General features: G+C 60.5%; 1 protein-coding gene across 14 annotated transcripts in view; it reads left to right on the forward strand.

Annotated features, from left to right (window-relative positions):
* The first annotated feature begins 1,325 nt into the window (after nucleotides 1–1,325).
* The window catches only part of ADGRB2 (adhesion G protein-coupled receptor B2), a 36,987-nt gene continuing 24,851 nt past the window's right edge, over nucleotides 1,326–13,461 (forward strand). For 3 of the 14 annotated variants that reach the window (XM_055254875.1, XM_055254876.1, XM_055254879.1), the window contains exons 1-2: nucleotides 8,083–8,164; nucleotides 8,554–9,370. In XM_055254875.1, coding sequence (XP_055110850.1) covers nucleotides 8,144–8,164; nucleotides 8,554–9,370 — 838 coding nt within the window. In that variant the 5' untranslated portion in view covers nucleotides 8,083–8,143. Of the gene's footprint in view, nucleotides 1,474–8,082; nucleotides 8,165–8,553; nucleotides 9,371–13,461 lie in introns of those variants that run through there. The other 11 variants (XM_063625191.1, XM_063625193.1, XM_055254878.2 and 8 more) reach the window with 6 other exon arrangements.

Below are 13,461 nucleotides of genomic sequence, written 5' to 3' on the forward strand. Positions count from 1 at the left end.
GGATTAACCTACTTGTGTTGGCTGCAATGGCGTGTCCCTGGTCGGCCTACCTTACTGATGGCAACATGCCCAGGCCACAGACTGCCTGACCAGAGCCCTGAACCATGGGCATCTCCCTGTGTACCGCCTGAACCATGAGGGCTCAGGCCCCACCCAACTGTTCCTGGGCTCAGTGCCAAGATGGGGAAGGGGTGGGTCTGTACATCTCTGCTGCTTCTACACAAACAGATGCAACATGGGGGCGCCCCTGGCACAGGGAAAGGCACTTGTGGGAATAGACAGGGACTCAGGAAAACATGTAACATACTGCACACGTGTAGCATCCCCGTGCGTAAGGACGTGCAACATTGCAGTTTACAGTATGCATCAAACATGTCACATTGCAGTATACATATGTGGCTGCTACATATGAGTTACCCACAGTCCTCAGCACACATGTGGCACCTGTAAGCTTGCATACATATAGCATCCCTGGGCACAGGAACAAGCAACATGCATTCAGGACTTGGGCACATGTTAATACACCGTGCATGTGTGTAGCACTTGCATGCAGCTACCCAGGCAACATGGCAGTGCACACTTAGGGCACCTGTATGCATATGCAAAGTTCAGCGCACATGACTGGCACCTGCATGCATAGGGACATGCAATATGCAATGCACATGGGAAGGTGAGCAAATACTTCAGCCCGCAGGGCCCAGGAGACCCTGGCAGCGCGACAAGCCTCCGGCGTGAGTGTAGCTGGAGGGGCGTCGCGGATCGCCTCATTCTGCGGTCCAGGAGGCAGCGGGCGGGGCGGGGGCTTACCCAGGGCTTCTCCCGCGCCGGCGCCTGGGGCCCAAGGCGGGGAGGTGGGGGGCGCGATCGGCTCGGCTGGCGCTGTTCCCCCTTTAACAGGAGGCGGCGCGCGTCGCCCCCGCCCCCCGCCCCCCGCCCCTTCTCCGCGGCTCCTCGCGCCCGGCCCGGCGCGCGCCCCCTCCCGGGCCCGGCCCGCGCAGGCGCCGCGTCCCGTCTCGGCCGTCACTCGGCCCGGCGCGCGCTGCGGGCAGCGGCCGGAGCGGCCGGAGGAACCGGGTTCGGCGGCAGCGGCGGCGGCGCTCAGAGACCGAGGAGGATGCGGCACCGGCTCTCAGAGCCCGGGGCTGCGGCCGCCGCCCGCAAATAGGAGGCGGCGCGCGGCGCGGGCGGTGCTCGGGGCGGGGGAGCTGGGGAGCGGGGGGCGGCGCGGCAAGGAGGCGGCGGCGGCGGCGGCAGGAGCCCGCGCCCGGCCCGGCGCCCGCCCGCCCGCCCCGCGCTGCTCCGCGGCGCCTTTTCTGCACCCGCCGCCCGGGAGAGCGGGAGCCTCGGCCCTCCGCGCGGCTGCAGCTACCTGCCCTGCGCCCGGCCCGGTCCCCGACTTAGGGATGGCAAACTTGCGCCCCGTGGCCGCCCCCGCCAGCGCCGGCCCCCGCTCCTGCTGCTGACGGCGCCCAGGTGAGTGCTCGGCCCCAGACCCCGACCTGGCCTCGCACCGAGCCCTGCCGGCGCGGTCCCGAGTTTCCGCACCGGCCCGGACTCGGGGCGCTCTCCTAACCCGTCTCTGCTGAATTCTCCCCCAGCCCGAACTGAGTTCGTTCAGCGTTCGCCCACCCCCATCTTCTGGGGAACTCCCAAACCTGCGGCCGAGGCCCCCTTAATCGCTGGTGAATCTCTAATCTCGGCCCCCCACCCCCCCCCCCCCAGCCTGGACAGACCCTCTTACCCATCTATGCTAAAGTCTCCCCCTCCAGAATTCTGACACAGACTGTGCTTGCTGTCTCGAGTCTTTCCCTATCTCGGCCTGGATCCGGGCAGTGCGCCCCCCACCTTTATTAGAGCCCCCCCATTAACCTGCAGCTCAACTGTGTCTCCCCTCTATCTCCCGTCACAGTCTGAATGCCGGACCCTGCTCCTCTCCTCCACTTCATCACTGCCCGGAGTCTCTTCTGTCCCCATCCATGTCTGCCCACAGTTTCTACCCACCCCCGGGCCTGTACCCCACCATGCTGCTTCTCTATTTCTGCCCCTAGTGCCCCCTCCCCCATATCTATCTGCCCGGAGTCCCGCCTTCCCTCGCCAATCTTGCTGCAAGTCCCCTCCCCTCAGGTTGGAATTGGGGCCGTGTCCCCCGTGTCTGCTCCGCGCCCCCTCCCCTCCAGCTGAGATCCCGACTGGACCCGCATCCCTGACTCCCGTGTGTCCATCTTTGGCCGGAGTCTATCTGTCCATCCCCCATCCCTATCCTCCCACCCCTGGTCATAGAGCCGGGCACCAGACGCACCCTCCCGCAGCCCCAGGGCCGGCATGATCCGGAGGGGGTTGTAGGCTGTGAAGTTGGGGGCCACTCCCGCAGTCAGCTTGGTCCGAGGGCACAGCCGGGGGAAGTCCTCTGCGCCGCGGCCCGTGCAGAGCGGGCGACGGGTCTGTTGCCCGCGGGGGGGAGGGGCGCCCGGGCCGAGAGATGCCGCCTGCCTGCCCGCCTCGCCAGCTGCCGGCCGGGCCCCTGGGCGTCCTCTGGCGCCCCCTGCCCGAAGCCCGAGACCCGCCACCCCTTCTCCCGCGGGCAACCCCGGGTTTCCGCAGCCACAGCATCAGCGGTGGCTGCAGGACTGACGCTGGGAAGTCCCTGGGGAGGAGATTGGTGGGCCAGGCCAGGTGCCTCCTCGTGCTAGCCATGCCCAAACACTCCTGGTTGTCAGGCCATATGTTCTGGGGGTGGGATGGGTTGGGGTGGGGTGGAGGGCTCACCCCAGCAGCAAGTCAAGAGTCCTTTGAGCCTTCACGCACAGACCAGCAGTATTGGCCGCGGGCTCCAGGACGCCTGGTTGGGCTTGTTTGTGCTTGGTCAGGTGTCGCCAGAGAGCCTCTACCCCATGGCATTTCCCATGGTGAGGGCTGGGGGCAAAGGTGGGCTCTGCCTGGCTTGCGCATGGAGTCAGTTGTGGGGGAATCCACCTGACCCTGGGACAGAGCAAGCACCTGGGGAGTATCCTCTGCACTGCTACTGGGGTGAGGGGCAGTGTGGACTCTGCGCAGGCTATGTCCTGGTGATGGTAGTGGGGAGGTTAGGGAGGGTCTCCTTTGGACCAAGATTGAGAGAAGAGATCTTCCCCTCTTCTTCCCTCTCTCCTCCTTCCGCTCTCTCTTCTGCCCCCTTTCTGTATCACTCTTCAAAAGGACATGTCTAGTCTGGGGTGTGCGTGCGTGGTCTGCATTTCTGTAACACAAAGTGAGGTTCCATCTGGTATCTGCCCCCATTCCTCCCTCCCTTCCCACCCCCAGGTAATGAAGCTGAGTAAGTAGTTAGGAACTCAGCTTTCGGTCAGACGACCTGTGTTCAAAAGCTGTGTGACATGGGCAAGCTACTTAATCTTTCTGAGCCTCAGCTGACCCTCTATAAAATGGGTCAGTGATCACTGCCTCATATAGCCGTTGGGAGAATGAAGTTAGGTTGTTTGTATAGAGTGTCTGGCACCTAGCAATGCTCAATGTTGATAGGGGTGTGGGGCCGTTTCTGTTCAAGGCCAAGGTCAGGCCCCTCTCCACTCCACTCCTAATCTCAAAGGAGAAAAATGAAAAACAGCTTCCAGTGCCTTCACTCCAACCCCTAGTATAATACAGACAGAAACACCTTTAGCCCCCAGTCCCCACTTTTCCCCCAAAGTATGGGTGCAGGGGGAGCCAGTGACTGTCAGTTTCCCTCATCTCCTCCCTGGTCCTGCAACTTCCCACTACATTTCTCTGGGATCAGCTCTGGCCAGAGGGATATTAGTGAAAGCCAGGCCATGGTCTCTGGGGTCTTGGTTCAAGTGTAGAGGCTGCAGAGGTGGCAGAGGTACAGAGAAGAAACCCCAGTCAGAGTCCCCGAAGGCAGGCAGCCTGTTGGGGGAGCCCAGGTGGGAAATCACTCAGCCACAGAAGAGCCTCTACTGACCCCAGGAGGTCAGACACCATCAGGAATTTCCCAGGGCCCTTTGCCTGGGGTCAGAGTTAGCAGGGCCACTGGGCCTGAGGGCCTGAGGAGTTTGAAGAAAACTGGCTTTAGCCTGAGTGGCTTGGGGGAAGGGAAGGTGGCGCGGAGGAAGGGGACTCGAACCTGTGATGGCTGGAAGTCCTCTGGGTGGTGTGGCCGGACCTGGGTCCCACTGGGGAGTGGCAGCCTCCTCATCACCCGCTTGCCCCGGCAGCCCTGACATTGGGGAACAAAAGCATTCGGTTCCTGTAGCAACGGCGGCTCCAGCTGCTGCAAAGTTCCGGGGAGGCGGGCGGAGGGCGGCTGAGTCACCGCCCCCTCCCCCGCCGCCCGCGCGGCACCGCCCCCAGGGGCCGAGGGCTGCCCCTTGTCCCCCTCCCAGTTCTGCCCGCGTTTTCCTCCTTAAGGAGGAACCCCCTCCCCTAAGAGAGCGACCCTCTCTGGCAGTCGGGGCGGGAGGGCTGCACAGAGGGGGTCGCTCCCTCCCCTCGGCCCAGTCCCCAGCTCCGGAGGCAGGATGGAGGGTGTGCGTCCCCCAGGGCGACAGAGCTCCGGGAGAGCGGCTCCTGAGGACCCTGTCCTCGGGTCCGAGCGCTGGCAGAGGACCCAAAGGCACTGAGTTGGGGGTCACCGCCTGCGTGGCGGCCTGGGCAGGTCGGGCGGCGAGCGCCCGGGAGGCGAAGGGTGAGTGACGGGCGGGCGAATTGGAGCTGCCAGGTGGATAAACGCGACGGATGTGCGCGTTGCCGCGCCCCTTCCCCCAGCCCGCCCCTCCCTCGCCACCCAGCGTGAATGGGAGTCATCCTGGGAATCTCAGACCGGCCCTGGGCCTGAGACACCCCTCTCCCGCTGCTCTGCCCCTTAGCCCACAGTCTTGCCTTGGCCCTTTCAGCTGCCGAAAGCCTTGCATTCCTTTATTGGTGCAGAAGGGAAGCTGGGGAGCCCTGAGGGGTGGAGAGAAAGGGGACTTGAGTGTGTTTGGGCAGACTGGGATTCTTGGGTTTGCTGGGGTCAGGGACTGTGGTGAAGGCAGCCCCCAGCCCCCTAGAGGAGGGGCCTTGGTAGGGTTAAAAGTGAGAGGGAGACTACTTCAGCCAGCTCCGCACCCATCTGAGGCAGGAGGCCTTTTGATCCTCCTCTCTATCAGCCACCTCTGGCCCAGGAAGTTCTTCCTCAGAGCTGACTTTGGTACCTCTCCTATCTAACTCTTGTGCAGGGATGGGTCTGTGGTCCTCCTGGGTTTGGAGGTAGCCAAGCCACTTATGGTTCAACCCAAAGAGCCTTCCCAGAGGCAGTGCCCTGTACCTCAGCAGGCGAGAGGGCAGCGTTTATGAGGTCCTGAAAAGACGGAGAGGAGACAGGGCTGCGGGCCACGCTCTGTGCTGGGAACTTGTTGGGAGGCTGATGAGGTGTCTACCATCCCCGGGGCAAGGCTCATGGTCTGCATTGCACAGAGAGGGAAACTGAGGCTCAGGGGGTTAATCATGACTAAGAGCCACTTGGGCTGCCTGTGAGGCGAGGATCATCCTTCTGGGTCCCCTTCCCGGGTGGCTCAGGGAGAGGCCTCTGGGTCGTCAGTGCCCCCAGGAGGACAGGCCTGGCTATACACAGGCAGGAGGGTCTTTCATGAACCAGTGGCTCTCTGTGACCCAGCTTGGAATTGGGTCTTTGCCTTATTTTGAATGGTGGGAAGTAATATAAAAAGGTGCCCCAAAAGGTCTTGTGTCACAGCCGGCACAGTGAGGGTCACGCATGTCCAGGACAAAATCCCAGAATGTGTGTGAAGGTGTCTGAAGGAGACTGAGGGGAGGAGAGGGTTGGGCTGGGTTAAAAGTGGCTCCGTTCTGGAGAAGCCAGCCTGTGGCTCTGAAGGATGTGGAGCTTGTGCTTCTTGACAGGGCGGGGCTGTGGAGTAGGGAGCAGCAGCCCAGGAGCGGGGTAGGGGAGGGAGGCCCAGCTTCCGACACTCAAAGGAAGGCCCCGAAGAGGAACCTGCCTGACACTTAGCTGTCTTATGCTGAGCCTCAGAGGGCCAGATACTCATGTATGTTCTCACTTGAGAATGCGTGTGCACCTCTGTGCACGTGTACAAGTGTGAGCCTCTATACCCCTGTGTGTGCGTGTTAACTCCTGAGTGCATGTGACAGCATGAATCTGTGGGTTTCACCTGTCTGTGTGCATGTCCGTGTACATATGTATCCGTTCGTATGCAGAACTCCTGTGAACATCTGTGCCCTCATGCTTTGGTGTGTGTGTCCTCAGGGCATAAGGGTGTTCAAACCCATGTGTGTTGGTGTGTGTGTGTGAGGGGAGGTTCCCTGAGCTGCTGTAAGTGGGGGAGGCGAGGCCGGTTATAATGAGCCCCCACCTCCCCTCCACTGAGCCGCAGCCATGGCCTGAATTTTGCAGCTTAAAAATAATTGGGGGCAGCAGGGGGATTGGATGTCACTCATCATCAGCCGCTGGCTTGGCTAGTGCCACAGCAGGTGGGGCGGGCTCAGCAGTTTGGGACAGGTATGATGTAGGGTGGGAAAGACCAGGGGTCTGATCCCTTTTTCAGCTCTGAGGAGGAGGGTGGGTGGGTCGGGGGAGAGGCACAGCCTGTCTGGCTTCCGCCGAATACCTCCATGTGGGTCTTGGGAGCAGGCTGCGGTGGCTCCTCTGCAGTGAGTAGGTCTGCCTGGAGCTACTCCACCATCTCCCCCAGCCCCTGTATGGCTGGGAGGGGCAGATGCTTGCTTGGGCCTGGCTTGGAGGTGCAGCATGAGGGGATGTGGGATCTGGGGCAGTGGAGAGCTCCATGGATGCTACACAGGGACTGGAAAGTTGGGGTTCTAAATCCTGTCCCCCCTCTGCCCGCTGTTTAGACTCCTGAAGACCCAAGGGGAAGTCTGTTTCCTGGGAGCAACTGTGTCTTGGGAGAATCTAGTCATACCTGTGAATTGTCCTGTGTTTCTGATTCAGTCCCCAGAGCTAATAGCTGGTCCATCTGGCCCGAAGCCTGAGCAGCAAGCATAGGGAAGGAGCAGAGGGTACTGGTGGAGGGAGACGGGCCTGGGCTGGGCCTCAGATCCTGGGCTTGAGTCCCCTCTGGCCACCTTTGTGTGATCTGGAGCGGGTTGTCTCCCTTTTCCTAGCCCCATCTTTTCTCCTCTGATGAGGACCAACTGGGCTCTAGGGACCCATGCAGTGCTGTGAGCTATCCTGTGGCATGGAGGAGGGAGGCCGTGTGGATTACTTGAGGGGTAGGATTGGAAGTGGGGCTGATTCAGACCACGCGCTAGGTTCCATTTTCTGGGCAATTGGGTACAGGCTGGGCAGGCTGTGGGTAGTGACACAGCCCTGGCCTGGTGGGTGGGAGGGCACCTGCAGCTCCCCCCATCCTCAGCCGCGCTCTGGCCTGACTGCTCTGTGTGTCTGTATGGGTCGGGCTTGGGTCCTAGGTGCCCACCCACACCTGCAGTACATTCACACCTGTTGGGAGCTCAGCTTAGGGCAGCACTTTAAGGGAAGGTAGAAATCAGCAAGCTCAGGTCCCCACTCTTAGGAACTGGAAGACCCATGAGCTGAATGAACTAGCCTTGGGGAAACAGTATAGGAGAGAGGTCATGACTGGCTGGTGGCTTCACAGGGTCTGTAGTGGGGCGGGGGGGCGCGGGGTAGCAGGTCCTGAACCAGGCCTTGGAAGATAATCCCATGGAGCTGGAGGGGAAGAGGGAAGTAAGAGGGGAATTTCTGCACCCATTTTACAGATGAGAAAACTGAGGCTCATGAGGGTCACCCAGCCAGCAGGTGGCTGGCTGGGTTGGGGCTCAAGCCCAATGTCCCCTTGCTCGGTGCCTCTCCCCCTTGTTCCAACCAGGAAATCCACAGCAGTGATACACGTGATGTCCACACTGACAGTGCCCTGCTGTGGGCATGGCTCAGGTTGTGCACGGTTCCTGGCACATTGACTGTAACTCCACCCCTTTCTCTCCCTCTCAGTAAAGCAAGTGAGTGAGAATGACATTGTTCCAGGAATAACCTCAAAATGCTCTAACTTATAAAAAAGCAAATCGTAATCAAACATCACCACTTTGACAATTACCGCAGGATTACGCGGTGACATGCCTCACAGCTGATCATGACACTCGGGGACGGAGAGCAACAGTTATGGAGAATACAGGTTGGATGGTGAGGCTGGGGCTGGATCTTTATGCCAGGCGAATATGCTTGTAGTTGATGGGCTGACTCGGAGGAAACAGAACGATGGCAACAACAGCTACTGTTTCTTCAGGGCTCACAAGATTCCAGGCACTCTCCAGAGTCCTTTCCCTTACTGATCTCATTTCACCCTTGTGGGAAACTTGTGAGATAGGTACTATCACTGGTCCATTTTACAGGTAAGGAAACTGAGGCTCAGAGAGGTCAAGTCCCTTGTCTAAGTTCACACAGGTGGACCCGGGTGACACTTCAAAGACCACGGTCTTAACTAGGAGGCTGACTCCTGCAGCTCACCGTAGGAGGTTCAGAGCCCACGCTGGCTGTGCCAGGGGCCCGCTGACCACTGTCTCTCTCCACAGGGCAAGGGACATAGGATGACCCCAGCCTGTCCCCTCTTACTGTCTGTGATTCTGTCCCTGCGCCTGGCCGCCGCCTTCGACCCCGCCCCCAGTGCCTGCTCTGCCCTGGCCTCGGGTGTGCTCTACGGGGCCTTCTCGCTGCAGGACCTCTTTCCTACCATCGCCTCGGGCTGCTCCTGGACCCTGGAGAACCCTGACCCCACCAAGTACTCCCTCTACCTGCGCTTCAACCGCCAGGAGCAGGTGTGCGCACACTTTGCCCCCCGCCTGCTGCCCCTGGACCACTACCTGGTCAACTTCACCTGCCTGCGGCCTAGCCCCGAGGAGGCGGTGGCCCAGGCTGAGTCAGAGTGGGGGCGGCCAGAAGAGGAGGAGGCGGAGGCGGCAGCGGGGTTGGAGCTGTGCAGCGGCTCGGGCCCCTTTACCTTCCTGCACTTCGACAAGAACTTCGTGCAGCTGTGCCTGTCGGCCGAGCCCTCCGAGGCCCCGCGCCTGCTGGCGCCCGCTGCCCTAGCCTTCCGCTTTGTCGAGGTCTTGCTCATCAACAACAACAACTCCAGCCAGTTCACCTGCGGCGTGCTCTGCCGCTGGAGTGAGGAGTGTGGCCGCGCTGCCGGCAGGGCCTGCGGCTTTGCTCAGCCAGGCTGCAGCTGCCCTGGAGAGGCGGGGGCCGGCTCCGCCACCACCACATCTCCAGGCCCTCCTGCTGCGCACACCCTGTCCAATGCCCTGGTGCCCGGGGGCCCAGCCCCACCTGCTGAGGCCGATTTGCACTCGGGAAGCAGCAATGACCTATTCACAACCGAGATGAGATATGGTGAGTCTGAGCAGGGCCTGGGTGGGGCGGGGTCTGCAGGGGCTGACAGTGTCTCTGGTGTCCATACTGGCAGATCCTCAGCCATGCATGTAGCTGTTCACTGATGTCACCCCTCTGCTGAGCCTTGTCCAAATGTTGCGGTCTCCAAAATGCATGGCAGTGAGACCTCACTCTTGAAGAGTTTGCAGACTGGCTAGATGAATGGGGGCACAGATCAGATAATGCAGGGTGATATATAAACCCAGGGAGGGACCTCCTAACTGGGCAGCCAGGGGAGGCTCCTTGAAGGAAGTAATGCAGTAACAGAGACCTGAAGGACAAGCAGAAGCGAGATGAGGGCATTCTAGGCAGAGGAAGAAGCACAAAGGCCCAAGGCTGGGAGTGATCGTGGCAGGCCCTGGCGCTGCAAGTTGACAAGTTTGCCTGGAGGCTGGAGTAGGCAGGGAGCAGGGATGCATTCCTGTCCACACAGGTCAGTGAGTTTTGGCAGTTGCCCCAGGGTCAGGGCAGAGAGAGGCAAGGAAGGGTGTCCCTGGGTGAAGAGGCCTGAGCTTCCAGGCTGCCTCGGAGGGCTGGGCTGGCTCAGCTCCCGGTGTCACTTGTCTCCCCCCTCAGGGCCCATGTCTTCTGGGACCGAGGCCGCCAGCTGCTAGAGCTTCCTGCTGACTGGGCAAAAGCTCTGCGAGCCCTTGAGTCCTGCCTGCTCCCGCTCCCACCCCAGCTCCCTCAGCCACGGCTGCCTTCTACAGACCCCGCTTCCTGCAGCTTCAAGGCCCTGAGGGCCTCAGCTGGATCCTGTGTGCCCGCCGAACAGTGCTGGGCCAGGGACTGACCGGGAGACCTGGAGGAAACAGGGACCGACCACATGGGGATGGGAAGGAGGCAGGTCTGGGGTCTGGTCTGCAGCTCTGGTACCGACAGGGAGGCCTCTCCTCTCTCTGGGCCTCAGTTTCCCCATTTGGGATAACAGGTGCTGGCCTATCCTCATGAGGATCAAGGATGCAGGGATAGAGGATGGAAAGGGCATCTGGATTTCACTGGGAGAGTGTTTACAAGGAGATGGGGTATCGTGTGAGGGCTGCTGGGAGTACTGGAGGAGTGTGGCCTGTCCCCAGCCCTGCTTTGCTGGCTAGAGCCCTGGAGTTGGCCTCTACCTTTGACTGTTACCTGGAGTTGATCCCTTTACTTTTGGTGGGCAGTGGTTTCTTTGTAGAATGGGGAGGTATCCCTGAATTAATTAGAGGGGGTAGTTATCTTGAAAGTAGCCTGACCCAGTACTTTGGATGGGGGCCTTCTTGGCTTCTCCAGTGAGACATCTGGCATCGTGCCCATCCACGGCAAGTGCCCAGTGGCCTTGCTGTGGCCTCTCTCCCAGGCTAGCTTGGCCTCTAACGGTGGTCAATGAAGCCGTCCGAGTGACAGCCGGGCCGCGGGTAGGTTACAGGCCCTGGAGGCTGGTCTGGGATTTGGTGCCTGTAGGAAGAAATTGAATTTCGCTTCTTTGTTGAACATTGGCGGAGAACGCCAGGCGTATATCAGGAGGTTTATGGCTCTTCCTGCATGGCCGCCACTGCCTGTCACTCTGTGGGGGTCTCCCCCATCGTGCTCAGCTGCAGGCGGGTTCTTTTGTCTGGCTTTCCCTGCGGTCCATCGGCCCAGTGATCTGCAGTGGACGGAGCAAGGCTCTGCCCTCACGGGCGGGCACCATCTGGGCAGGCTGCCATGTGGAGCACAGAGCCAGGAGCAGCCAGCTGGGCTTGGTTGAAGCCGGAAGCAGGAGTTGGTTGGTAGCTGGGGTGTCTTTGGGGATCGGAGAGGGCCGGCGATGGGAAAGGCACCATCATCAGAGCCTCTGCGGAGGTCTCTGGGGCTAGAGATGGGTGGAGATTGGATGCCTGATTATTCCTGGGCATGAGGCCAGGTGTCTCTCTGAGCAGGGAGCCCTGAGCTGGGGCTCCCAGCTGTTCCCAAGCCTGACCTCTGCTCTTGCTCCTTGTCCTACTTGGCATGTTTCCTTGGGGTTGCTTTTCAGGGAGGGCCCCTGTAGGGAGTTGGCATGGGATGATGTGGCATCAGCTGTCATAAGTGGGTTCACATGGCACACTGGTGCCCAGAGCTGGGCTGGCACAGCCCCTTCCCCTCCCTTGGCAGGCAGGAAGCTCTTCTATTCTGCCATCCCCTCCCTCCTGCCCAACCTTTCTGGTGTGAGACACAGCAGGCACATGACTGTTTGTTCCACGTGTCAGGGCATGTCTGAGGGTCCATGGCACTGTCTGTGCCTCGTGGCAGCACCACCTTTGCCAAGCCTTTGGCCCCCTCCATTCCTCCCCTTGTCTCCTCCCCACTGGGCTGCAGGAGAATGGACTGGCACCTGCAGCTGCCAGACTGAGAGCAAGATTCGTGGGGATGGTAGTGAACAGGAAGGGTGAGACCCTTGTCCTGGCCCCTCTCCCAGGCACCAGGGCAGGGAAGCTGTGTTCATCTTCTCTGGGACACCCCTGAGGAGGATCCACAGCAAGGCCTAGCAGGGTGGGCTTGGGCTGGTACCGGAAGAGCACTGGGCTGGGGGCTGGTGGGCAGTGACTGGGCGGTGTGCCTGGGACGCCTCAGAGCCGAGTGAGTTTGACAAGAGGGTACAGGCGCCTGTTAATTTCACGCAAACTGCCTTTGATAGATCTCTTGTTATTTTTGGTGAGTTGAGCCATAAATTTGTGCCATCTTGCTGCCGCAATCTGTTAAGTGGGGGGAAAGGAAGAAAAGAAAGGCAGGCAGGAAGGAGCTTGGTGGCGGACTGGCACAGAGGCTGGCTGAGGCCAGGGCTGGAAGGCGGGCCGCAGAGGTAGTGCCAGCTGTAGGGCTCAGCTCCTGACGGCCGGTGCCAGCCTGCAGTTCCTGCCCACTGACTCTCTGATCCTGAGGAGGCACTGGGCAGTGGGAATGGCTGTGCCCAGCGACACTTGGGAGAAAGAACCCCGCCTCATGCACGCCTCTTTCCTTGGCCACAATCCCTACCGCCCCTGTGGGCGCTGGCCTGCGCCTGGCTGCTTGTTGCAGGCTCACCCTCCCCACCATCAGGCTCCATCCTTGCGGTGTGGCCACCAGGTGAACCTGGGGTCTCCTGGGAGGCAAGAGTGGGCTCAAACCCCCACCTGCCACTGCTGCTCTGTGACTTGGACAAGGTGCTGCCCATCTTGGGGCGTCAGAACCCCCAGCTATCTGTGTGTCACCCCCAATCCAGCCCCCAGCAAATCCCCAGTGCTACCGAAACTCCTCAGCCTGGTGTTCAAGCCCCAGCCGGGACCTAGCTACCACCTGCTTGTCAGCCTTCTTTCAAATTCTCCCCCGCCCTTTCAACCAAGGCTACTCGAATGGTGTTTGCCCTTGGTTATCCAGAACTCCTGCATCCTTCTAAGCACTGCTCAAGCCCTGTCCCCTCTAGGAAGCTGCCTCTGCTTGCCCAGCCCTGTCCTAAGATTGGCATTTCCCTCCCAGCGCTCAGATCCTGCTGCTCTCTCTTGGCCATCCTGGTCTGGCAGCAGGAAGTGGGGGCCTTCCCTGCCTGTTGGGGGCCCAGGCAGTGAGGAGGCAGGGTGGGGGCGGGGAGACCCAGCACACATGGTGGTGGTATTTCCTGGAAGGTCCTTCCAGCCCAGATCTGTGCTGGTGGGGTTCTGTGTGCTCTACCATAGGGTGGGGAGCGGGGCCCGGACGTCCCCAGACATCTCAGCAGGGACTGAGTTCCAGCCAATCCCTCACACACATCTTCATGTCTTTATCAGAGTAGAGTTTGTGCCAGGCCTAGGGCTGGCTCTGAATGAGATAGGAGGTGAGCTAGGCACACTGTCTGCCCGCTGGTGGGGGAGAGAGAGCACTAACTAGGACAGCGGTGGTCAGGGCCACAGACTGAAGTCGCCCAGTCCGGGTTCAGTTTCGGACCTTCCCGCTGACTAGCTGAGTGACTGTTGATAAGTCCCTTCACTCCCACTTCATCACCTGTAAAGCGGGGGTAGTGAGAGCTATTCCACAGAGCTGTGGGGAGGGTTTAGTGAGAGGATGAGAGTAAGTGCTCAGTGACTGGCACACGGTAGATG

The sequence above is a fragment of the Symphalangus syndactylus genome, chromosome 12 (genome assembly GCF_028878055.3).
Source record: "Symphalangus syndactylus isolate Jambi chromosome 12, NHGRI_mSymSyn1-v2.1_pri, whole genome shotgun sequence".
NCBI lineage: Eukaryota > Metazoa > Chordata > Mammalia > Primates > Hylobatidae > Symphalangus > Symphalangus syndactylus.